Raw genomic sequence first — 26,933 nt, forward strand, 5'->3', positions numbered from 1 at the left:
TTAAGGCGAGTTAAATTTTATTTTAACCCCTCCAGCGCTATTGTACTATGCATTCTGCACTTGCTTGCGATGTTCACGCAGCCCTATTCACTTCTATGGGGCCTGCGTTGCGTGAAAAATCACAAAATAGAGCATGCTGCGATTTTCACGCAACGCACAAGTGATGTGTGAAAATCACAGCTCATGTGCACAGCCCCATAGAAATGAATGGGTCCGATTCAGTGCGGGTGCAATGCGTTCAACTCACGCATTGCACCCGCGCGGAAAACACGCCTGTGTGAAAAGGGCCTTACAGTTCTGGAAAGTATTAGATGACACTGACATAATGCTGTCAGTGTTATCCAATGCATTCCAGACCTCTTAAGGGTTACATAGCATCATAAATCAATATAATGTTATGTGACCCCCGGCAGGCCGGACTCTCAGCGTGACACCTGCTCATCTGCAAGGGGCCTTACTCAATCTGCTTGAAAATACACACCTATGTCATGGATCTCACAGGTAACTCAATGTGCGCCTAATCTCTTAGGGGAACCCACTGGGGACATTTTAGTGCAGAAAGTTTGCGTAAGGCCTCATTCACACGCAGTCTGCAAAATACAGGTACAGTCTGTGGCATCCACTTTTTTTTTTTTTTGTTTAATGGATCTGTGGTCTGCATTTTTCAATCGCTTTTTTTTATTTATTTTTTTGGAATGGACATACGGGTGATTTCTATGTCCGTTCTGCAAAAAGATAAACTTGTCTGCAGAATGTGGAGCATGGACCCCTTAAAGGGGTTATCCAGGTAGACATAGGTCTGACACCCAGATCCCCTGCTGATCTGAGATCGATGAGCTAGCCAGGGGATAGGTCCACAATATAACTTACTGGATAACCACTGTAATGTCAATGGGTTCGCAACGAGAAATGTGGATGCAGCACTAATAGTCGTGTACATGATGCCTGAGTTACATGCAGATTTGCTGCACTGCTCCATTCATTGTGGGAATTTGGGGTAGGTGAGAATTTTCTTCTGGGGAAGGGGGGGGGAGCATCACATTGTAGGGTGGGCTTATACGTAAGCGCTACACAGATTAGAAGCTGCGGGTACCTTTATAAATGCATAACTTTTATTAATTGGTTTCTAAAATATGCCCTAATAAATTAATACACTTGTGCAAAACCACATAAAGCGCAGCGCCACTTAGTACTGGGGATCACGGTCTCTTACATCTACTCGACCCTGCCAACCCTAGTCTCCCGGGAGTATTGTAGCTCACCCTAAGGCCCCTTTCACACGTGAATGCACAGCACCCGCACTGAATCCTGACCCATTAATTTCAATGGCTCTGTGTACATGAGCGTTGGTTTTCATGCATCACTTCTGCGTTGCGTAAAAAATCGCAGCATGTTCTATATTCAGAGTTTTTCACACAGCCCTGGCCCCATAGAAGTGAATGGGGCTTCAGTGAAAAATGCATTGCATCCGGAAGCAAGTGCGCTGAAAAAACTGACTGAACTTGCTTGCAAAATGATGCGAGTTTCACTGAACGCACCAGGAGGCCTAAGAAGGGCGACCCCACAGGACCAATGTACTATTCCTCCAAGTCCCTGCACCGTGAAGGTGACTCCCAGCTTCGTCAAAAGCTAAGGTGGAGGACCCTAGTGCCAACACATGATAATTGTCCGCAATTTGTCCCAACTACCACAAGTAAGGGACCCTAATGTCAATGCAAAAAAAATTGTGCCAACGCATTTTGTTGGTTCCAGGCCAACGCCTCAGGGGACTCGTCAATCAATACGTGCCTGTGTTGTAAAGATACCAACTCAAGTATGACATCCGGTGTCTCTCAACCAGTCTAGCGATGGTCAATCGCCACAGTCCTGGATATATATTATATTCATATACAGGCAAATAAGACTATGATAAATTAGCATTAGCTCAGCGATAGTCAAAAGCCTAAAAATACTTCTCTCTCCTCCTCATGTATCAATAGACATGGAGTGGAGCCGACATCCTGCGTGCGGCAGCGGCCTTGGCATTAGGGTCACTTACTTGTTGATGTAGTTGGGACAAATTGCGGACAATTATCATGTGTTGGCACTAGGGTCCTCCACCTTAGCTTTTGACGAAGCTGGGAGTCACCTTGGCGGCGCAGGGACTTGGAGGAATAGTACATTGGTCCTGTGGGGTCGCCCTTCTTACGGTGAGCTACAATACTCCGGGGAGACTAGGGTTGGCAGGGTCGAGTAGATGTAAGAGACCGTGATCCCCAGTACTAAGTGGTGCTGCGTTTTATGTGGTTTTGCACAAGTGTAATATTGATTTATTAGGGAATATTTTAGAAACAAATTACTAAAAGTTATGTATTATTTATAAGGTACCCGTAGCTTCTAATCTGTGTCGAGCTTTCTGAATTCTGGGTTACCCTCAGCTATCTATTGCTAAATTGGTTGTGTGTACTGGGAAGGCTACTTTCTCACTAGCGGCAGGACGGATCTGACGGGCTGTTCACCCTGTCGGATCCGTCCTGCTATTTCACTGTGCCGCTGGTCTGTCCCCATTGACTATAATGGGGGCGGAGCTCTGGCGCAGCACAGTGAGAGGCCGCCGGACTGAAAAGTCGGAAATGCAGTACTTTTAGGCTAGGTCTACACTGCGACATTTGTCATAATGGCAGTCTATGGTGTCGCACTGCAACATGCTGCGACAGTTGCAGAAAATCCATTTGAGATGGATTTTTCTGCGACTGTCGCAGCATGTTGCAGTGCGACACCATAGACTGCGATTATAAAAATTGTCGCGCGACATTGGTGCAACAAAATGTTGCAGTGTAGTTGTGCCCTATCTGTCGCGCGACAAATGTCGTCGTGTGGACCTAGCCTTAGTCCGGCGGCCTCTCGCCATGCTGTGCCGGAGCTCCGTCCCTGTTATAGTCAATGGGGACGGAGCGGCGGCAGGACGGATCTGACGGGGTGAACAGCCTGTTGGATCCGTCCTGCCTCTAGTGTGAGAGAAGCCTCATACGTACCCGTTACATCTGATATTCACAGGATAGGTGATAACTATTAGACCGGTGGGGCCCTCACTGAAGAACGGGGGCCCCTGTGGAGCCCAACTCTAGTTCTATAGGAGTTCTGGAGATGGGTGAGTACAGCGCTCTTATTTCCAGAACGCCCATAGAAATGAATGGAGTTGGACTCCTGCATGCATCACTTCTGCGTTGCGTAAAAAATCGCAGCATGTTCTATATTCAGAGTTTTTCACACAGCCCTGGCCCCATAGAAGTGAATGGGGCTTCAGTGAAAAATGCATTGCATCCGGAAGCAAGTGCGCTGAAAAAACTGACTGAACTTGCTTGCAAAATGATGCGAGTTTCACTGAACGCACCAGGAGGCCTAAGAAGGGCGACCCCACAGGACCAATGTACTATTCCTCCAAGTCCCTGCACCGTGAAGGTGACTCCCAGCTTCGTCAAAAGCTAAGGTGGAGGACCCTAGTGCCAACACATGATAATTGTCCGCAATTTGTCCCAACTACCACAAGTAAGGGACCCTAATGTCAATGCAAAAAAAATTGTGCCAACGCATTTTGTTGGTTCCAGGCCAACGCCTCAGGGGACTCGTCAATCAATACGTGCCTGTGTTGTAAAGATACCAACTCAAGTATGACATCCGGTGTCTCTCAACCAGTCTAGCGATGGTCAATCGCCACAGTCCTGGATATATATTATATTCATATACAGGCAAATAAGACTATGATAAATTAGCATTAGCTCAGCGATAGTCAAAAGCCTAAAAATACTTCTCTCTCCTCCTCATGTATCAATAGACATGGAGTGGAGCCGACGTCCTGCGTGCGGCAGCGGCCTTGGCATTAGGGTCACTGAAGAACGGGGGCCCCTGTGGAGCCCAACTCTAGTTCTATAGGAGTTCTGGAGATGGGTGAGTACAGCGCTCTTATTTCCAGAACGCCCATAGAAATGAATGGAGTTGGACTCCTGCCCACGCTGCTGCTCTGTTTATTTTGGGAGGATGGGTTACCCCTTCCTGTGACTGTGGGGGATCCCAGTGGTAGGACCGCCACCTGTCTTATAGTTACCCCTTCCTGTGACTGTGGGGGATCCCAGTAGTAGGACCCCCTTATAGTTACCCCTTGATAACATAACCAGAATACCCCTTTAAGGGGCATCTTTACTGTGTGGAGGGCACAAAGGGCCTCTATAAGCACTGGCTGGGGTGGGTAAGGTGAGTCACCCGCGGGGTCCCCCTGGAAGGTGCAGTTCCGGGTAGCGTTACATTACCCTACTTCGTGAGATTTCCCTGACTTCCGATCGTCAAAACTCAGGAACGCCTCCCACATCATTAGCAGTGCGACAGGAAGTCACGAAGTAGGGTAGTATAACGCTACACCAGGTAGAGATGATGCGCCTTTAGCTGCGACCCTATAAAGCACTGCTGGGACAACAGGTCGCTCAGTTGTCACGTGACTAAGGCGGGCCCTTTTAAGATCACCGCGGCCATTTGTGATGACGTCACTATGACGCCAGCCGTAGTGACGTTCTCACCGTGCGCCGGAAGTGCTGACAAGTCCGGGAAGATGTCTTTCGTGTTCATACCGGAGAAGCTCCGCGGGCGAGTGCAGATCCCGGAGGATAACGTGCAGCGGGTGAGTGAGAGGAGGCTCAGGAATATTGACTGTATATAGGAGATATATATGTGCTGAATTCGGTACAAGATAAGTCAGTGGGGGATTCATCGAAACGTGGACCAATTGCCCATAGCAACCAGCCAGGGTGCAGCTTTAATTGAGGCCAGTCGAATGGTTGGTTGCTATGGGTAATACATTGTCCTTTGTGCCAGTTTTCACAGACCTCATACAGGTGATCGGCAGGTGTTCTATCAAAAAACCCTACCCCGTGAAAATACCAAACCCCACGTGACTTCCGGTGAAGCGATCATCTGGAGAAGGGGGGTCCACCATCCGAACTCCCTACCCCTCAGTGCGCACGCGTGGACTCACGGACACCGCGCGTGCGCCCTCAGAGGTAAGGAGATCTGATGGTTGTTTATCTTCTGAACTCTCCTTACCCTCACACTGCGCATGCGTGGACACATCGCTTCACTTGCTGACTGGCTTCGATCAGGTCGGTCTCTCCCTGCTCCCATCCGGGTGGTGGCTGATAGTGCTGGGAGCAGGGAGAGACCAACCTGATCGAAGCCAGTCAGCAATTGAAGCGATGTGTCCACGCATGCGCAGTGTGAGGGTAAGGAGATTTCAGAAGATAAACAACCATCAGATCTCCTTACCTCTGAGGGCGCACGCGCGGTGTCCGTGAGTCCACGCGTGCGCACTGAGGGGTAGGGAGTTCTGATGGTGGTTCGCTGTTCAAGTGATCCCTGGCTGATAGTGCGCTTGTGCTGAGGCGACCCCCTTCTCCAGCTGATCACTTCACCGGAAGTCACGTGAGGTATGGTATTTTCACAGGGTAGGGTTTTTTGATGGAACACTGGTTGTCAGACCCCCGCCGATCTGATATTTGTCCTGAGAATAGATCACCAACATAGGAGAGCATGGAGAACCCCCTTTAAAGGGGTCGTACGAGATCTAACAAATATCAGGGGTGGATGAGAATGAATAAACAACTACTATTCACCTTGTCGGAGCCTCTGGTTTCCAGCGCTGTCCTTTTCATCCCCAGAAGACCGGAAGTGTGAAGCCCCATTTACGTACACGTAATTGGTGGACTAAGGGCTGTTTAACACGAGCGCGTTCTGGAGGTGGTCATGTGGCGTTCCAGCGCATGTCATCATGGAGGCCATGGATTGGCCAGCAGTAGTGTGGTGTATATGTATGGCACATCACACTTCTGGTGGGGACGAGCTGCAGCCCTGGAAATGGGGGGGGAGCCATGACAAGGCGAGTAGTCGTTTTTTTCCCCAGACCGTTCTCAGCCAGTCCTAATTTTTTCTTCTTCTGTCTGATAAACCCCTAAAGCTATGTTCCCCAAGCTGTGGCTCTCCAGCTGTTCCATAACGACAACTCCTATCATGCTCTGATAGCCGGGTTGTAGACCACTGTCCTAAAGATGTGACATTCAGTAATGTGGGAAGGTCGGGTATCCGGAATCGCAGGGGCTGTGATGTCACCCTTATTGTCATCCAGGAATGTATACATCAGGATGCCCAACCGGCGGCCCTCCAGCTGTTTCAAAAACTACAATTCCCAGCATGCCCGAACAGCCTACAGCAGAGCATGGTGGGAGTTGTAGTTTTACAATAGCTCGAGGGCCGCAGGTTGGGCATCCCTGGTATACATTAACCCCTAGTGATGTCCACCATATATGTATAGCAACCAAGAGGGGCTTCCTACCTGACGGTTCCCTGAGCCGTGGCAGTTGGGGTCTTAGTGCAGTCACACAGGACATGGGGTGGCTTAAAAAAAATATATCCAGAAAACCATCCAACCTCCTATAGAATTCACATACAGGTGTTTTTCTCATTAATGTCATTGGTGGACACAGCACCATGGGTATACGCCCAGCTACCACTAGGAGGCGACACTAGATAGCAAAAAGGTTGGCTCCGCCCTCTCCAGACACTACTAGGCTAATCAGTTTTAGTCTGGTGTCCATAGGAGGGAGACATGACCTGCTGTTTTTTTTTTTTTGCAGATCTTGCAGATTTTTTTTTTTATTCTATTCCTTTTCCTTTCGTCTGCAGGTCTCTGCCTGCTGCAGTATGGGTCTGCATCCTGGATAACCACTTTGAGTACCTCGCTGGTCACCCAGTACTCCCTTACTACATCCGCGTCCCTGCCCCATGGGGTCCTCTGGGTTAGCCCCCCTTTCCTAGCCACAGGATGGGATTCCACATTTTGGTGGTCTTTTGTTTCCCCTGCACCCCCTTTTTACTTTCTCTGTTCCATTCTCGTTGGGTGCTTTTTTTTTTTCTCCCCTCTTCTGGGTTCCCTTCTTCACCCTGGCCACCCACTCCTCACCATCCTGGTTCTAGTGTGCATCCTCGGCCTCTCCTTCTAATTTAGTCCCTGGCTTCGGCCGGGACTAGGCCACATTTTTCGTCTGGCCTTTACCCGGGTCCCAGGTGCTCCTTTTGCCCCGTTTTCCACTCCTTGTGCGTCGCTTTCCCACAGGAGGCCCCCCACCTGTTTTTCCTCTGCTGGCAGGGTACGCTCACGCTCAGACACCAGTTCCAGTAATCGACCTAGGGTTGTCTCAATTAGGTCCTGCTCCTCTTCTGTGTCCTCGGGTCCTTCCTTTTGCCAAGGGGTGGTCCACAGGGTCTTCCTTTAGCTGGTCTCAAGGAAGTTCTTTCCTTGGTTCAGGACTGCTCCTGCCAGGTTCACTCATAGTCTATATTTTCTTGTTGGGTCGGTCCTCTTACAGATCCTCCTCCTGGACCATCCTTCTATATGCAGAGCGCTAGGTCTTTACCGTCAGACATTACAATATCAGCCGTTCATTTTATGGTTAATAGACCTTTGGCTACTGAGTGTTTTCATCATCCGATAATCTTTCTACGTCATCATTTGGGGGGACTTGTATCCCTCAGTTACGTTCCTAACGCGATTTAAATTTTTGGGGACATTTCCTAACCTTGTTGTTTCCATTCAACATTTTTAATGTATTTATTCAATGTCTTTGTTCAAGTTTTCCTAATGTGTTGATTTTTTTAAATTAAAATGTACTTTTAGATTTCTATGTGACTCTGACTGCTGAGCGCCCATCTATTTTATATATATTCATCCTTGATTTTTTTATATTGATTTGGGTGCATCAATTTGGAGTACCTAACCATCCTTATATTAGGGTGAGCCGTCCCATTTACACATTTTATACAAAATTCCTTACCAACAGACGCCTTGCGGTTGTGCTGCTCTCCTGGTTCTTCCAGATCCTTCCTCTCTAGTGCGCACTTGTTCAACTCTTGGTTCTTGCGCAGGACATCTAGCCCTGCTCCCTATACTCAGTCTAGCTTCTTATTTTTCCCACCTTGGGTGGAGCTGGGTGTTTCCCTTTGTTCCTTTCTTGGATAGGGCCTCTTTTCCCAAGCACTAGTCCTTGGGATGCTCGCGCTCTCCTACAATTTTTTTCCTTGGACTCTCCCTTCCTTAGTTTTCCCATCTACCATTTCATGCTATGGCCTCTCCTGGTCCTGTTGGGTCACATGGTTCTCCCGCACCTGTGCGCCCAACTTGTCGCATGAGATTTCCTTCCCACCCTTTGGGGACTGCTTTGGGACGTCCTATGGTGCTGTATCTCTCCCCCCCAATGACATTAAAGAGAAAATTGGATTTTTGTACTTACTGTAAAATCCAATTCTTGTTCAATTCATTGGGGGGGGGTTTACACAGATCCCACCCTTTGTTTTCATTTCTGTCACCGGGCTGCTGTTCTTCCTTCCCCAGTCCGGGACATGTTAGTTCTTTGCCTTTGTTTCTCTCTCTTACTGCTATTGGTACAAACTGATCAGCCTAGTGTCTGTGGAGAGGGTATAGCCCACCTTTGCGGAGCCAAGCTTTTTGATATCTAGTGTCGCCTCCTAGTGGTAGCTGGGCGGATACCCATGGTGCTGTGTCCCCTAATGACTTGAATGAGAAACTGATTTTACAGTAAGTACAAAAATCCAATTTTTTTTAAATGTATTTTTGCTGGAATTGTCCCCAAGAGATTAAAGTTTTGTAGCACGCTACCAGTACATACCCACTGGACTCTTGTAGTTACATCCAACTTCTCTTTCTTCAGCTGCTGGAAGAGAACGATCAGCTCATCCGCTGCATTGTGGAATATCAGCACAAGGGGAGGGCGGCGGAGTGTTCACAGTAAGTGCTGCGCTCATCATCCACTTACTAACAATGAACCGACTCCAGTTTGGGCTCCAACTCCCTGGCAATCCAGCGTACGTACAGTGATGTGGCGTGGCGTCCCATCCGCCGATCACATGACTGTCTCCACTTTTAGCCCCCCTGGACAAAGCGCACCCGTCCTTTGCAGTTAGGCAAGCACTTGCACAGCTTAGACAGGCGGTTGCACTGCTATTAGAACGTATCCAGCGAATGAAAGAGAAACACTGACAGCTCCACCCTGTCTCAGGGAACCGGACATCGCGCCTGCGCTCAAACTAGCAAGCTCTTACCTAACTTCAAAGGACGTGTGCGCTTCAGGCTATATGTAGAGAACGTCACGCTGGATAGTCAAGGGCAGGTGACTGGGGTGGCAGAAAAGGTAGTTGGCACCCAAACCGGACACACTTATCTCCATTCACTTAATAATAATTGTCTGTATAAATTTGTATGACTGCTCAATACGGGCAGCTGTATTCCGACAACCTCATAAAAAATAAAATGGTTGTCAGACAGAGCGGGCTGATGTTAATCTAGGGAAAGTGCTGCTGGTCCGGACTGTTGTAGAGTTGTTTCCAGTGTCTGTTCACACAGTGTGCGTGGTCCACAAGTGGCAGGAAAGCACCCCGTGCTTTATCAGACCCATAGGGGCCTCATTATGTCAACCGAGGTCAAGTGTTCCTTTTGATTAGGCTTCAGCAAATTTAAAATTCGGAATTTGAAGTTGGGTTTGGTATCAACTGGTACCTCTGTACCAAATCTGAAGACAAAGAAATGAATACCGAGCTCGTGTGACTTTAGTGTTGAAAAAAAGTTTTTTAAGCTACTTTTGATCTTCAATGATTTTTTTTTTTTTTTACTGCATGCCATAGTTAAAGGGTTTGTCTGAGTTCAGACCTGGATGAATAGGATGTTAGAATAGGAGCTTTTCATGCTCCGATGCTCTCCCGAGCCCCTGCGCAGGGAAAGGGCTTTTTTTTATTTATTTATAATAACACTGCTTGGCAGAGGCTTCCACCTAGCAGTGTTTTGTTCGGTGACATCACTGGCTCTGCTGGGCAGAAGTCTCGGCTTGGCAGCCCTATGGAGAGCCCGGGCAGTCACCAGATCTACTGAAAATGCTTTTGCCCTGCGCGATTCAGCATGAAATGCTCCGATGCTAATAACAGGGGGGGGGCTGCCTGGGTGAAAATATGGGTATGTCCGGGTTCAGCTGTGAACCTCCACAACCCCTTTAAGCAGGCTGCACTAGTCTATAAGTAATAAAAAAAAATTATATATAAATATGTTCTCCTTTCATTACCCAGGTACCAGCAGGTTCTCCACCGAAATCTTATCTATTTGGCTACAATTGCAGATTCCACCCCCTCACAACCTGAAAAACAGACCACGTGACTCTACATGCGGCCTTTGCTGACATCAAGATATTGATATCGCACCCAAGGATGTGCTGCTACCATAGCAGGATACAGAAGCGTAGTTCCAGCTTTCCTCACTGGGTGGTGCTAGATCCCATCCCAGCATGTTCTGCACACGGCCCAGTCTGCTTTGTAATGCGGACCTAATATTGTACTTATTATAGACGTTAGTGAGATTCTGTTTTGCGTCCAAATAATATATTTTTTAAATAAAATTCTTTAAAAACCATAACTTGCTTCAAAGTAGATTTCACAACAACTTTAAACTGGCAAAGGGTTTCAGTCATCAGAAATTACATTATGTAGCTGACTGACATTAGCGATGGCCTAATAGTACATAACCGTGGGCTTTATAAGCGTCTGCCTGCCGCCGTTTTCTTAAAATAAACACTTAAAATATGCTAATGAGCCTCTAGGTGCTAGGAGGTCGTTGCTTCAGCACCTAGAGCAGGCATCCTCAAACTATGGCCCTCCAGCTGTTGTAAAACTACAACTCCCATAATGCCCTGCTGTAGGCTGATACCTGTAGACTGTTCGGGCTTGCTGGGAGTTGTAGTTTTGCAACAGCTGGAGGGCCGCAGTTTGAGGATGCCTGACCTAGAGGCTCGGTCCACTCACCCTTTGGAGAGTTCTCCTCTTCGTCCAGTAAATACTGCACCTGCGCCGTCCCGTTTACTATTCAGCGCAGTGAGTGAAGGACGCGCTCCTGGCCTCACTCACTGCGCAGGAGCCGGCCCGCTAAGTATTCGGCGCAGCGAGCGAAGCCTGCGCCGAATAGTAAACAGGACGGTGCAGGATTTACTGGACGAGGAGGAGAACTCTCCAGTCAATCAACGGGACCTGGGCGTGCCAAAGGGTGAGTGGGCCGAGCCTCTAGGTGCTGAAGCAACTCCCTCATAGCACCTAGAAGTGTTTTTATTAAGAAAATGGTGGCAGGCAGAGACTTATAAAGCGCACGGTTATGTACTATTAGGCCATCGCTAAGGTCAGTCAGTTACATAACAATTTCTGATGATGGAAACCCTTTAAGTCTATAGTTTATGAATAAAAGTCAATCTGGGTGTTACCAGTTGCGAGTGTGTCCCTGCAGAGTCTTAGGGCTGTTTCACACGAGCTGATGCCGTGCGTGGCATCCGCTCCGTGAAAGAGTGCCAAGACCCGATGCAGACTGCAGAAGCACGGAGCAGTAACATGACTGATAATGCTCCGTGCCTCTACTACGAAATCACAATGACAACTTTATCTCACTGTGATTTCGTAGTAAAGAGGTCACAGAGAGGCACGGAGCATTATCAGTCATGTTACTGCTCCGTGCGTCTGCATCGGGTCTTGGCACTCTTTCACGGAGCGGATGCCACGCACGGCATCCGCTCGTGTGAAACAGCCCTTACACTATCCAATCAGTGGCAGACGGTGCAGGGACACATCCCCCAACTGGTAACACTCACCAGTACCTCCATTCTTAAACTTCTGGCAGGAATAATAGAGGAACGGCACAACACAGAGGTATTATTTCAGGAATGCAATAAGTTACTAAAGCAGACTTGTCTGGAGAGGTGACAGGTGGTCTCGCACGCAGCGGCCTTTGTAAAAACCACCACTGCAGTTTGAGTAAGAGCCAGAAGAAGAAGTCCTTCCTTTTTATAAGCACTTTGGCGCATGAAAACCTGCCACAAAAACAATGGCGTTTTTCTGGGAAATGCTTTGCAAAACCTTAAAAAGGAGTTATCCAGGAATGTATAATGATGACCTATCCTCAGGGTAGGTCATCATTCTCACATTGGCGGGGTCAGAGTCCCAGCACTTCCACCGATCAGCTGTTACAGGGCTCTGGTGAGTACAGCCTCCAAACACAGCGCCGTACATTGTATAGTGGCTGTGCTTGGTATTGCAGCTCAGCCCCATTCACTCCTAGGGGGCTGAGTGGCACGGTCCGTAGGATTACTTCCCACCCTATACATTCTAGTGCAGAGTGTACACAGCTCCATGTGATCAGCAATGCAGACGGCTTACTCTTCACTTACTGCACACAAACTATTTTTTTGCAGATCATATGCGGAACCATTCATTTCAATGGGTCTGCAAAAAAACTTAAGCTATGCACATGGAGTATGTCCATTCTGCCCCAAAAAAAAATAGAACATGTTCTATTACTGTCCACATTACGTACAAGGATAGGACTGTTCTATTAGGGGCCAGCTGTTCAGTTCTGCAAAATACGGAAATACATACGGTCGTGTGCACGAGCCCTAACAAGGTTTGGAAAACTGCCGCATCTACCAATCAGACGAGCAATAAGGTCACACTATTAAATGTATCTTTAATAAAGCAAATAAGTCATTTTACTTACAGAAGCTTCAGAAGTAAAATACAAACTGTACATTTCCAGTTCAGGAGTTCGCTGGAACAAAAAAAACAAAAAAGCAATAATTGGGGTGGGAGGGGGGTTCACACTCGCACAGCGCCAAACCCTCTCAGCTGAGACTTGACGTGCTCATAGAGGGAATGGGTTTAACCCCCGCCCCATTTTTTATTTTATTTTTTTGCTTGAGGGTTCGGTGACCAGTGTCCAGAAAAAATTTGGAAGCCAAAAAACATAGCACCTACATGGTCAAAGCATCAACATATAGAAAAATGGTCTCGGATCTCATTTTAGTTTTTTTTTTTTTTTCCTGTGGATCACCACCTTTAAATTTAGAAGACTTCAAAATACAAGTAAAAAAAATATATATATATGTAGCCTGTGGAACATCGTTGGCACTTTTGAGACGTCTGTTCAGTACAAATATATACGTCTATCCATTAATAAGACCATATTTATTCTGATAAAATATGGGAAAGATTAAGTGCAAAGGACTGAGGAGAAGGAGGGGGGGGGGGCACTGTATTCTGGGACTGAAAAGCTGAAAACGAGTGGTACAAAATATCCTTAGAAACAGACGAAGAAACACACGGACGGTGCCAAGCACGTCACTATAGGAGGGTATATATACAGCACACAAGTCTCTGTAAACATAGACAGGATGAAGACTCGATTGGAGAGGCAAAAAAAAAAACACCCCAAAAAACTATAAATACGGGCAACATTGGGGCCATTCCACTCAACACAAAAAAAACATTCAAAGCGTGCTATGGAACACAATGCTGTACAACAGAAGGGATGAGGGGAGGGAGTCGGAGGGGGATTTGTCACCCCGCTTTATTTTTGTATATATATAGTCTAGTGTTTTATACATATTTTTGGTATATTTCAATAAACTTTGTAAAAAAATAATAAAACTTGAAGCACATGCTGAGCGGCGGGGCACGCCGCTGCCGCCGCCTCAGTCTCATCAGCACGCCCTCCCTCACAGTAATGAGTTAACGTAGATTAGTGATAGAACGATTTAAGAAATAAAAATACAAAAATAAGATTAATACTGTCAGTAAGGTTTGGATTATTATTATTATTTTTTTTTTTTTTTTACACATTTTATATGCTTTTCCATACTAGAAAATACGGGGATTTAACAGTTAAGGGCCTCTGAAATGACGACATATATATATTTATATAATATTATATATAAAGACTATTTCTTGTAACATCGATCGGGGTACGGATTTCGTGGCAAGCACCATTGCGTCAAGCGTCTCTACAGCCACTTTGGTTGGAAAAGTCTCCGCTCCCGTAGGTTTCCGCTCGGTGTCATGGCACTGTGCTAAGTGACATTAGGCTTCACTCGAAGAAGAAAAAAAAAATAAAAGAAAAAATATTAGACTTTGTATGTCGTCTACCTGCTATTAGATTTAGATATTTCTGAGCCAGCTCACATAGATCTTTGATATTATTTTTCTTCTATATTTTCTATTATTATTTTTAAAGAATATTGAAGTTTTTATTTTTTATTAAATTTTTTTTTTTTTTACCTATCCCAGAATCGCTTTCTCTCAAGAGTCAGGAGTGTTATGTGCATAATGCCTTTGGCCATATGAATCAAGTACGTACAAAAAAAATTGAAAAATGATAACAGTTGCCAGAAAGTAAGATTGTATTATGACACGACCTGTAGCCACCGGGGGTTCAGGTCCTCACTGCTTGTAGCTTCATCCTGCTGGGATGAAATGAAGGGGGTTATACTCCATCTCCGTCTCCCACTATTGCAGGAAGGGAATAAAAATAATAATAATAAACAGCACAAAGTACAAAATTCCCCTTTTTATCCTTCAGTTGTCAGGGCAGTCATAGGGGCACCAGGGAGCTGCCGGGGAATGGCATTGTATTATCTGCAATATTCGGGACCTTTTTTGTATGGGAGGTGCCCCTCAACCCTGCACGTTATGGGTTACACATCTACTGGGGAAAAAAAAAAAAAAAAAGTCAGCTAAACTGATGCATTTCTATGTGGATGCAATAAGCACGTCCATGTAAATACAGCATTGGAGCAATTGTAAAGGTGACCCCCATGTGGGTTTGGAGGTCCCACTGACACCAGCTAATCATGGGGAAAGGGTGACCCTTTGCTGAGAGCCCCTGTGGTCTCTTTCTAAGAGAAACATAACATTATGGGGTCATCCGTTCTCTTACCTGCAGACCACCAGGACCTAGAGTTGTGCTGGGCGAGGGGCTGCACTTGCAACCCCCCTGTATAGGGTGATGTACTACCAGCAAGGCCCAGTTCACCAGTACACAATCTGCACCCCCGGACCGTGCAGCATTAATGAGCAGTGTTCTAATAGGGCTGGGGACGGTGGGTTTAATACGTATCCTTGGTTAGGATCCATATCTTTAGGCTGCGTTCGCACATGGTCGATATTAATGTGTTTATGCCTTTGAAAAATGCAAAAAATAAAAATGCCAAAGGTCCATTTAATGACAAGTTTAGAAAAAGCATTGCATTAAGGAAAAAAAACAAAAAAAAAAACGTATGTGCCATTTGACCTATTGACGTGCATGGAGGAATCGTCCGAAAATCTGAAAAATGTTACTGTGCAACTCCACTATGAAATGAAAAAAAATATATATAAAAAAAATAGAATTGCATAAAAAAAAAGCTCTAAATTAAACTAGCGTCTTTTGAAGAGATGCATGCGGTTCGCTGTGCTGTTCCGTGCCACCACATGGGAACTTAAATGTGTTAGAGAAAAAAATGAAAATAAATTAAAAAAAAAAAAAAAAAAACTTAAAGGGGAACTCCTCTAAACTGCTGAATGGTCACAATGCGCCATCGCCCCCTAACATTCAGCCGGAGAAGATTACAGTGGAGGCGATTAGTCTATGGAAACCACAACACAGGATCAGAACCAAACGACCCATACTGCGTGTAACCCAAACCTTCCACAACAACCCCACCCCCACCCCCCCACACCCCTAAACACACCCAACACACGGATGCAGCTGAAATGGGGGTCTAGCAGCTTGGTCAGAACTGGTGCAGGTAGGAGGGCCTGCGTTCGTGCTTCATCTGGAAGGATTTAAAGCCCTTGTTTGCCTGCTGAGATTGCTGCTGTGCGTAAGCGAACGTTGAGGAGATCCCCGTCGGCGGAGCGCAGTCGTTGGCCGTGGACCAGACCGGCGACTGCAGCATTTGCATTGTGTCGTTCCACTGGCTCACGGGATTTGTCATGTGGTATAAAGAAGAACTCTGATTGGGCAGTGTATTGGTGAGGGGGGAGGAGTGCTGCCAAGGGGCCTTGGGGGGCCACGTTTTGGTTTTGTTCTCCTGAAAGCAGAAAACAATATATATCAGTTTATCTGATGCTCAGTGCAGAAAGATACCGCCATATAAATCCCTGCGACTGCCTTTTGCATTGAAGTCACTTGTCTATTTTTAGGGTGCGATTTGGGATTTGCAACACCCATGAAAACACAGCATGTGCACAGACAACACTCATTGATCTCCAAGCTGGAAAAGTCGCCCGTGATTCGCAATCAGAAATCCGGCAGGTTAGATTTTCCACGACTATCGTGTTGCAGCCGCTTCACATTGCAAGTTGTAACGCGACCACAATAAGGTCACATTACGTGATGCAGCCATGAGACAACAGTTGTGGGAAACTCGACCCGGCTGGACTCCTGGTGGCAAATCACAGGCGATTTTTCCAGCATAGACGTCGATGCAAGTCACGTGCGACTGCAAATCTCTTAAAAAGGGCATCTGTCAGCAGTTTGGCACCTATGACACTGGCTGACCTGTTACATGTGTGCTTGGCAGCTGAAGGCATCTGTGTTGGTCCCATGTTCATATGTGCCCGCATTGCTGAGAATTATTATTATTTTTTTAATATATGCATCATCACGCCAGGCCGTGGCAGTTGCAAGTGAGAGCAGAGCCTCTAGGTGTAACGGCAACGCCCCCATTGCTCCTAGAGGCTCAGTTGCATACATTAAAACTGCATTTTTCTAAGCAACGCGGGCACATATGAACATGGGACCAACACATGCATATAAATTGCACCCATTTTTTTTTGTTAACACTACTTGAAGTCGCCCTATGCAGCTCCAGCCTAAATAGTACAATAGCACAAAAAATAAATAAAAACTGCCTCACCTGGTTGAGATCATCCACCGTCGAGAGGAGAGGTGGCGAGGGTAGTGTGTTTGCCTCTTGTTCACCACTGCTATGTTTCCTGGACAAAGAAAATGGAGTCAAAGAGGTTAAATAACATAAAATAAAATAATGTAGAAAATAGTCATCGTGACGTGTATTGTCCTGGATATGCAATACTGAGACAATAACCCAAGTTTATATACTGGGAAATTTGGGCCTCGATTATAGATCTAGGGCAGGGCTGGCCAACCTGTGGTTCTCCAGCTGTTGTAAAACTATAACTCCCATCATGCTTTTCTGTAGGCTGATACCTGTAGGCAGTCTAGGCATGCTGGGAGTTGTAGTTTTGCAACAGCTGGAGAGCCTCAGGTTGGCCAGCCCTGATCTAGGGAGTCAGATATCAGGTTAGGTGTGACAGTGGGGGTAGTCCCTTAGGAGTGCACTTAAACATGCACCCTGTGCAGCTGGCACCACGGGGCACCGTTTCTGCGGTTTGTAGTAATAGACGCCGACTTGCCGCCTGTTGAGAAGCTCCAGGTATTGAAATTTGATCACAAAAGAGACGGCAGCAGCAGGGAGCGACGGCTCGCCAACTTCATTTACCTTCTCTGCTTGACTGCAGCAACAAGGTCTGGACCTGAGAACATGGAGAAGAGACTGTCTCCGTTGGCAGAGGAGGTCTCGTCGCTTGAACTTGCGGAATCTCCCTGAGCCCCCGTCCAGCTGCTGTTCATCACATCCCTGGAAGACGAGAGACATTTAGGTTTCTGTATTGTAGACAGATTACAGGACAAGGCCTCAGCAATAAAAAAAATCCTCAGCATTTTTTTGCTCCCATGTGTGTGACCCTTGGTGCCGCTGGGGGGTGGCTCTGGACAGAATCAGTCTCCTTCTCCCTCTGGCAGCTGATATTAATACAATCCCTATATAATATTGTCCCTTCTCATTTACCCTGCAGAAGGTGTCTTATCAGCTATACTGCCACATGAAGGCCAGCCTGCGGTGCTCAGCGGATCACACTGCACAGCCCTAGCTGTGGGGAGGGTGTCTGAGCAGGTGTGTACCGGCAGTTAGCTCTTTAGGTGGACGTGCACACTGCTACACATTCCGAACACCAGGTGGCAGCATACTATGTAAATATAGATCATATCTCTTTCAAGCAGTAAATGCATGCAGCATATCTTCTAGGACATTTCAGACCAGAGCTGGAGGTTGCTAAAAGTGCTACAAACTTTCACTTGGAGAGGCAGCCACTACATTCAAATAGTGGGGACACAGGACCCCTATTCCTGCTATCAGTGGGGACCCCTGGAATCAATGTATAGTTAAAAATTCTGCATCATTCCAATATACTTTGGGATTCAGAGCCCCATCATTTTCAAGATGTCTGCAGTCAGTGACAAGAACCCTTACCCTTACATGTCGTATAGGGGGGTTCCAGCAGCAGGACACCCCTCCATCACCCCAGTACAACCTCACATGCTGTAGATCAGCAGGCAGGCTTGTTCTTACCCTTCGGAGAAGTATTCTGGGAATGGCCAGGTTCTGTGCGACTCGTCAGGATGGGGCCAGTTGCTACGTGTGGCGCTCGGGCGACGGACGTGCTGTGCTTGCCGTTTCTGTTGCATAGCTTGGTTGACCCCGGCCACATACCGGGCAAACTCTGGGTCCGAGCCAACTGCGGGGAGATAGGAAAAGCACACACACACACCAGTCAGCTGTCTGCTCTGCGTCACCCCCCAGGACTAATCCTTTAAGCCCCGCTGTCTTCCACCGCTGAATACAACACAATGAAGCAGCCGATGCCAGTCAGCAGCATCTAATACCTCTGTTTACAGGGAGAAAATCCAACAGGCTGCCAGATGAAGCCATTGCTGGACTCGTACCCACCACACCAGTTAACTCGCTGTGAGGTCCATATCATATTATAGGACGATTACCATCTAGGACTCTCTATGGGGCCGCCTTCCCAAAATGCACTCAGTTATCTTTTCCTACAATTAACAGCAGAAGTCCGATCTTATGTTGTGCGGCCACATACTGCGTCTAGTCCTAGCCGAAGGGATAATAAATAATGGACCAGGAATGACGTCAGCTTGTAAGAGGCGGCACAGCCAAAAGAAACATGACCGACTCCGGGACCTGAGGAACGCATTAACCTCGACTGCTCCCCAACAGCTGCGCTCAAACACAACACATAGGATACACCAAGTCTAATCATTCCCAAATCACTTCGGCTCCTGGGATTAGTGATAGACGGTTCTATGGGCGCAGCGTGGGTTGTCTCATACCCCTAGGACAGGGATCAGCAACTGTTGTGAAACTACAACTCCCAACATGCTCTTTCCACTTGTGTGGGAGTTTAGAGTGCAGCCAAGCAAGGGTGCATGATGGGCGATGTAGTTTCACAACACCTGGAGTGCCGGAGGTTGCCGACCCCTGCCCTAGGATGCCCGATCTGTCCGGAGGGTCCAACCACTGCAGCCTCATACTGACCGACAGAACAAACTGACAGCGCTGCTGGTAAAAGATGGGTTTTACTTGGCTGTCTTCTGAGGCCACACAGCACAACTTCACTCTAGTCATTAGCAGAGGACCCTGCCCACAGACCGTATGCCACCAATGCTCATCCTGAGACAAGCGCTTGGCTCCCTTGCCCCTGACCAACCCGGTGAGCACATTTGCTCGTCAGTTTCTGTGACTCTTACAGAAGGGAATGGAGAGCGCTGTGCACATGTGCAGCCACAGGATCCCCGTCCTCCACACATGTGGGAACCACATCTCTCAGACGTTTGTGGCAGACCTGTGGACAGGCCATAAACGTCTAAATTAGAAACATCCCCTCAAAGGAATCGCTCTTGCAGAACTCATGTTCATCTGTCAAAATAATACACATCACCCAGTCTTAACTGGAGCGATGATGTGCTGTATTTCACCCTGACTGCTGCAGCCAACCCCTGGCCTCAGCAGTGATGCAAGCATGTACGACATACGACCACTGAACTCAATGATGGCTGCAGCAGTCAAGACTGGCAGGGACCACCGAAGTACTGAAGCAATGGGGGAGTTAAAGGGATTCTGTTACCGGATTTAACCCTATTAAGCAGCTGACATTAGTGATAAGCTCATGTCAGCTAAACCTAACCAGCCTATTCCTACTTTTATCTATGCCCCCGTTACGGCAGAAATCTAACTTTTATAAGATGTCAGTTAGCCTCTAGGAGCAGGGGGGGGGGGGCAGCGGCGTTGTTCCTGCTCCTAGGGGCTCCGTTCTCCCATCTTTGTCGCCTCCATCCAAGTCCTGATTGACAGGGCCAGGCAGCGATCACATCTGTCTGCCAGCCCTGTGCTCTGGTGAAATCTCCCGCTGTTCAGTATTCGGCGCAGGCGCGGTGAGGAAGCTGGCAGCCTGCGAGCGTCTTTACCTCATCGCGCCTGCGCCGAATACTGATCAGCGTGAGATTTCACCAGAGCACAGGGCTGGCAGACGGATGCGAGAGCTGCCTGGCCCTGTCAATCAGGACATGGAGGGAGGCAACAAAGGTGGGAGAACGGGGAGGCGGCGCCCCCCCCGCTCCTAGAGACTAATTAGCATATTATAAAAGTTAGATTTCTGGCGTAACGGGGGCATAGATAAAAGTAGGAATAGGCTAGTTAGGTTTAGCTGACATGAGCTTATCACTAATGTCAGCTGCTTAATAGGGTTAATTCTGGTGACAGAAACCCTTTGAAGAGGTTTTCTGGGAGTATAATACTGAGGATCTACCCTCAGGACAGATCATCCATATCTGATCAGTGGAGGTCTGACTAGCGGCATTCCCGTCGACCAGGTGAAGATCCCATAGTGCCCGGGCGAGCGCCGCAGCCTCTTCCTAGGCCAGTGACGTCATGTCCATTGGTCACATGGCCTATGTGCAGCTCCGTTCCATTCAAGTGAATTAGCGCAGGCTGCAGTACCAACCACAGCGAAGAGGCAGAAGTGCCACAGAATCTTCAAACAGCTGCTCAGTGGGGGTGTCAGAGTCGGACCCCCACTAATCAGATATTGACGAGCTATCCTGGGGATAGGTCATCAATAGTCTACTCCCCCAAAAAAAACTTTAAGAAGGGAGTAAGGTTTTCATTTTTGTAACATGCATCTAGCTGAATTCCTCCAGACATCGATCATTACGTCAGTGTCCACATTTAGGACGTTCTTCCGTGGAGCTTTTACTTTATGTAACATCTATAATCTTGATGAATTTCCAAAACGAGAGTAAATCACCTGCAGGATCAAAAGGCAGAACATCTCCAAGCATCCCGAACACTCCTTCACTTTGGTCACGATTCGGCCAAGTGTTATTTCGAGGTCCTTGAGGTTTCTGTCCCAGCATCTCGGACATCATGTTATCCATAAAGTTGCTGACGAGCCCCATACTATACAAGTCTGAGCTCAGATCAGAGACCCCCTGACTGCTCCATTGGCTCAGCTGACCGAGGGGAGACAAGCCGCTGCCAACAGCTTGTGACGACGGCTGGGAGGAACTGTTTAACCATTTCCCCGATGGGTGCTGTGATTGTTGCTGCTGCTGCTGAGGACCGATTGGCTGAAACAAGTGCTGATAATACTGCAGCTGCTGTTTCTGGGATATCGGCAGCTGGGGTGGTTGCTGTAACAGTCCTGGTTGTTGCTGCTGCTGCGGTTGTTGCTGCGGCTGAGCTGGAGGATGCATCGAAGGAGGATGCATCACCGGCTGCAACAGTGGCTTGACAGTCCCTTGCTTCTGCTCCGGCACTACAGAGGACGTAGTCGAATTTCTCCTCTTGACCACAGGAGAGGTCTGCTGAGATTTGCCCATGTTAAAGCCGGACAGGAAATCTATGACATCCTGCATTTCCTGATCAGAAGGCAAGTTCATTCCTTTCTCGTCCTTTGGATCGTCTCCTTTGAACAAGTCCTCTCTGCGGTCGACCAGAAACCCATTGACTAACTGGCTGTTTGTGCTGTGGCTGGAGTGGTCCATGGACCTGGAGAAGCTTCCAAGGGTCAGCATGTTCTGGATCTTGGAGTCCGTGTGGTTGGGGAGTTTCCCCTTTTCATCTGAGTTATTAGTGGTTAAGACATGTTTGGAGGGGGTCTGAGGGACAGAGTAACTTCCGCTGTGACCCGAGACGCTACAAGACACTTTCTTGGTGAATCGTGAAGTCAGTTTGGAGAAAGTCTTTTGCAGCCCTCCGGCCGACTTGCTGCCATTCCCGTGCGGAAGATCGATCTGACTTCCAAACTCTGAGGTTTCTCTCTGGAGCTGAATCTGGATGATCGGCAATGCCTGTTCCCTGCAACCAATAGAAAACGGAGAGTGAAAAGAGGCAGACAATGACCGATCCGACCTGCACAAAGTACGGGTGGTCATCAAACACCAGCAAACTGAAAGCTTAAAGGGGTTCTGCACTTTGTTTAAACTGATCATCTATCCTCTAGATAGATCAACTTCTGACCGGCGGGGGTCCGACACCCGGGACCCCCGCCGATCAACTGTTTGAGAAGGCAACTGTGCTCCAGCAGCACCGCGGCCTTCTTGCTGTTTACCGCCGGCCCAGTGACATCATGACTTGTATCAACTAGTGTGGGCGGGGCTAAGCTCCATTCAAGTGAACAGAGCTTAGCCACGCCCAGGCCAGTTGATACAAGTCGTGAGGTCAGTGGGCCGGCGGTAAACAGCAAGAAGGGCAGGCCGCGGCGCTGCTGCCTTCTCAAACAGCTGAGGGGTCCCGGGTGTCCAGAGGATAGATCATCAGTTTAAACAAAGTGCAGAACCCCTTTAAAAGGTAACTAAACCTTTGCTGAAAAAGAAGGCGCAGAATCCCAGCTCAGAGCGCCTGCCCTTTGGTTTTCATCGACTCCGCTTAGCTTTTGGAGCATGTAGAGTACGAATCCCATATGCCTCCTATAGATCCGTATCCCGCACGCTCCAAAAGCGGAGCATTGCCAATGAACAGCGCTCTGACCAGCGATTCTGCACCTTCTTTTTATCTTCAAAGGTTTAATAACCCTTTAAAAGGGATTTTTAAAATGATAGCCTATCCTTAGGCTAGGCCTTCAATATTACATTGGTAGGGGGTCCAACTCTCAGCACCCCCAATGATGAACTGAAATACTCTGAATAGCCACTTTGAAGGGGCTGTGGCGCTCGAGCTGGGAACACCATACTTTTCAAACATCTGATTGGCGGTGATTTCACGGTCAGCGCACCGCCAATCTAACATTGATGGCCTATCCTAAGTATAGGCCATCCATTTTACAAAGCTGGATAGTCCCTGTGATTTATCTTTAATTTGCCTTAGGCAATCCGCTAATCTTTGGGGCTTTCCAAAGAAGACAATCCCTTTAAGCGCCATTTGACTAATGATCTGGTGTGCTGCCATGCTGGCACATTGCTGTGCAAACGCCTTACCTTTGGACTGTCCAACACAGCATCAGCATACCATCGTACTAACTCATGGATTCAGAGGAGATACATTGTGTCAGCTAGCAAGTCATCATCTGTGGCTCTTTTATTGAAAGTGATTACACACAAGCTGATTGTTAAAGGGGCGCTCCCATCCTGTAAAGTAATGGCGTACAACTAGGCCCTGCCATCACTCATGATCGTGGGGGTCCAACCTTTGTGACCTCCACCAATCCTGAGAATGAAGGGGCCGTAGCTAAACCAGACATTCGTCACCTTCTTTTCCCAATACAGCAGAGCTAGCAGCCACCCGGCTGTGCAGGGAACTGCAGCCGGCGCCATTCACAAGTAGTACAGTTCCCTACACTGAAAGGAGCGCTGCTCCGTAGGAAAGAAAGAGTGAAGGAATGCTGGTGTAGTGCTGCACCCCCCTCATTCTCAGGACCAGTGGGGGATGCTGGAGCCCCATCAACTATACAGTGACGGCATATCCTAATCATGCGCCATCACTCTGGGTTACGTTAAAGGGTTAGGCTACTTTCACACTGGCGTTTCTGGGTCCGCTTGCGAGATCCGTTCAGGGCTCTCACAAGCGGCCCAAAATGGATTAGTTTAGCCCCAATGCATTCTGAATGGAAAAGGGTCCGCTCAGAAACCATCAGTTTGCCTCCGATCAGTCTGGAGGCTGCCTGCAGTATTTTGCTGTCCGCCTGATGAAACTGAGCCAAACGGATCCGTCCTGGCACACAATGTAAGTCAATGGGGACGGATCCGTTTTCTCTGACACAATAGAAAACGGATCAGTTCAGCCCCAATGCATTCTGAATGGATGAGGATCCGTTCAGAATGCATCAATTTGGCTGCATTGCGTTTTTTAGGCGGCCACTAAAATGCAGCTTGCAGCGTTTTGGTGTCCGCCTGACTATGCGGAGCCAAACGGATCCGTCCTGACTTACAATGTAAGTCAATGGGGACGGATCAGTTTTTTCACTGACAATATGGTGCAATTTTTTTTTTTATGAATAATGAAAACAGATCCGTTATGAACGGATACAAGCGTTTGCATTATCGGTGCGGATCCGTCTGTGCAGATACAAGACAGATCTGCACTGAACGCCAGTGAGCAGCTGAACAGCGCCATCATCTACTACATTAGACAAGCGTGCGCTTCCCCTGTTATGTAGAAAGGTAGTAGAGCAGCGGAGATGTTCTCAGCGGAAGTAATTGCTGCTAAAAAAATGGGGCAGTAATGTAGGCCTCGGCCCCTTGTGACGGCCTCCCCTGCACAGCAATACGTCACAATGACTGACACGTACCGGCCCTCCTTCCAGCGCGTGACATCAAACACCGCTGTGTACAGAACATCCACCAGCCCCAGGGTCTTCTCTGGGTCCAGACTCCTCTGCAGCAGAGACATGGTAGCCGGATCTTCCTTCAAACACCTGAGGATCACAATACAGAATATATATAATGTGCCACCTCATACAAGGCAGGATTATTCTGAAGGACAGCGGTACATAATACCTCATTGGTGAAGTTTGGTCATCTATCGGATGAGGAGCAGAAACGACTGGATCAGAGGTGAACTGTTCATATATGGCGGAGTGGAAAAATCTGAGCAAAATGCAGATTTTTGTGGCAATGCAGTGTAACTCGCCCTTAGGGCTCATGCACACAAATGTATTTTCTTTCCGTGTCCTTTCCCTTTTTTTGCAGACCGTATACGGAAACATTCATTTCAAATGATGTCCGTTCCGCAAAATAATAGAACATGTCCTATTATTGTCCGCATTAGACAAGCATAGTACTGTTCTATTTGGGGCCGGCTGTTCCGTAAAAAATACGGAATGCACACGGACGTCATCTGTTTTTTGCAGACCACAAGATACATATGGTCATGTGCATGAGCCCTTCGTAATTGGCTGTAAATTTGGACCTACCACCCTGAGGGTAGTTTCAGACGAACGTGTTCAGTCCGTGAAACTCTCCTCATGAAGCCAGAGCTCTGCTCGAGTGACTGGACCTCACTGCATTGCAATGATTTATAATGCTGTGTGTCTCTGCCCGACCTCAACTGTAAAGATTTGTACTGAGGGCATTATGTCCGTACGATTCATTACAGCTGATGTCGGGCAGGGACACGCAGCATTATAAATTATATATACAGAGTTCAGGCTGTTAACGCTCCCACAAGGAGTATGCTTCTCCGAGTGAACACACAGCTGGGGTAGCACAGCAATTTACTACATTTTACCTTGTGGCAAAAGTTTATTAAGGGGTAACTAACCTAACAAACTAAGTTTGTTTAAAAATGTTCTGAATCCCCTCAAATGTATTCTTCTAATATACTCTATTAATGGATTTTGATCTGCATATCAATGTGCTATGCCGGGATTTAGCGGAGCGGGTACAAGCAGGAGTAGTAATGTGCGCTCCTGCCCGTACAGAGCTCGCTGCAGCCCCTATTCCACCAGGTCAGTGGTGCAGGAGTGTACTGATTAGAGAGTGCGAGACGCCTGAACTTCAGGTGCCAATTTGTTTAGTAAAACAGCAAAATCCACTAAGAAAGAATATTAAAAAAATAAGAACATTTTTAAACAAACTTGCCTAATGGGTTACTTACCCTTTAAAAAAAAAAAAATACAAAATATAGAACAGCTTAGTGACCACTGCAAAAATCCAGCTCGTTTGCAACGGTCGGATGGTGGCTTGAGACATTTGCAACAATGCAAAACACCGATGGCGATGCACCAATCAATGCCACAACTGTACGGCAACTCATGAGCAAGAGCCATGGTATAAGGCTGACCATACCCATTAGATATGCATCAGCCAAACCAGCTGGACCAGTAGGCGGTGTAATGTGCACTGATGGCACAGGTTGGGTCAGAGAAGGATCGGGCCAATTGATTTCAACACGCCAATCCTTTTATTCTCAGAAAACGACGTCGTTGCCAGGAGGCTATTAGAGAATGGAGTAACGCACACTGTTTTACTCTTCCCGGTGCCAGCAAAGACCCGATGGTCATCCATCAACAGTATAAATATGCGGCACATGGAATATTTGTTTTGCAATTTAAAAGGTAATATCAACATTAGGGTTATTCACTTTAGAAAAAAGATGACTGAGGGGAGATCTAATTAATATGTATAAATATATCAGGGGTCAGTACAGAGATCTCTCCCATCAGCTATTTATCCCCAGGACTGTGACGAGGGGACATCCTCTGCGTCTGGAGAAAAGAAGGTTTGTACACAAACATAGAAGAGGATTCTTTACCGTAAGAGCAGTGAGACTATGGAACTCTCTGCCTGAGGAGGTGGTGATGGTGAGTACAATAAAGGAATTCAAGAGGGGCCTGGATGTATTTCTGGAGCGTAATAATATTACAGGCTATAGCTACTAGAGAGGGGTCGTTGATCCAGGGAGTTATTCTGATGCCTGAATGGAGTCGGGAAGGAATTTTTTTTCCCCTTAAGTGAGGAAAATTGGCTTCTACCTCTTTTTTTTTGCCTTCCTCTGGATCAACTTGCAGGATAACAGGCCGAACTGGATGGACGGAGGGCTTTTTTCGGCCTTATATACTATGTTACTATGTAATTTTATTTTGTGATTTTCACAATAAGGTTCATGATCTCGTTTATAGGAAATTAAATACTGCGTAACCATTATCCATATATGAGCCGGATGTTTCGGTCCATAGGGACCTTCTTC

General features: G+C 47.3%; 2 protein-coding genes across 2 annotated transcripts in view; one reads left to right on the plus strand and one right to left on the minus strand.

The window, feature by feature from the left end:
- Positions 1-4,509: 4,509 nt before the first annotated feature.
- SS18L2 (SS18 like 2) lies at positions 4,510-10,487 on the plus strand. Its single transcript, XM_044270754.1, has 3 exons — positions 4,510-4,651; positions 8,748-8,824; positions 10,153-10,487. Exons 1-3 carry the CDS (start codon positions 4,523-4,525, stop codon positions 10,238-10,240), a joined length of 294 nt encoding a protein of 97 aa, XP_044126689.1. The 5' UTR covers positions 4,510-4,522; the 3' UTR covers positions 10,241-10,487.
- Positions 10,488-12,558: 2,071 nt separating this feature from the next.
- GARRE1 (granule associated Rac and RHOG effector 1) overlaps positions 12,559-26,933 on the minus strand; it is a 62,147-nt gene continuing 47,772 nt past the window's right edge. Inside the window, exons 9-14 of the mRNA XM_044269934.1 lie at positions 24,535-24,660; positions 21,055-22,106; positions 18,303-18,468; positions 17,394-17,531; positions 16,791-16,869; positions 12,559-15,962 (exon numbers count right to left, since the gene is read on the minus strand). Coding sequence (XP_044125869.1) covers positions 15,663-15,962; positions 16,791-16,869; positions 17,394-17,531; positions 18,303-18,468; positions 21,055-22,106; positions 24,535-24,660 — 1,861 coding nt within the window. The 3' untranslated portion in view covers positions 12,559-15,662. The remainder of the gene's footprint in view (positions 15,963-16,790; positions 16,870-17,393; positions 17,532-18,302; positions 18,469-21,054; positions 22,107-24,534; positions 24,661-26,933) is intronic.

This window comes from Bufo gargarizans, chromosome 10, assembly GCF_014858855.1.
Source record: "Bufo gargarizans isolate SCDJY-AF-19 chromosome 10, ASM1485885v1, whole genome shotgun sequence".
In the NCBI taxonomy this organism is placed as follows: Eukaryota; Metazoa; Chordata; class Amphibia; order Anura; family Bufonidae; genus Bufo; species Bufo gargarizans.

What these genes read in the sequence shown, in the direction of transcription:
- SS18L2 (XM_044270754.1), top strand. Translation starts at nt 4,523, where the DNA reads ATGACGCCAGCCGTAGTGACGTTCTCACCGTGCGCCGGAAGTGCTGAC. An exon ending in CGGAGGATAACGTGCAGCGG is followed by an intron (nt 4,652 to 8,747) that starts GTGAGTGAGAGG and finishes CTCTTTCTTCAG; the next exon opens with CTGCTGGAAGAGAACGATCA. An exon ending in AGGGCGGCGGAGTGTTCACA is followed by an intron (nt 8,825 to 10,152) that starts GTAAGTGCTGCG and finishes TTCATTACCCAG; the next exon opens with GTACCAGCAGGTTCTCCACC.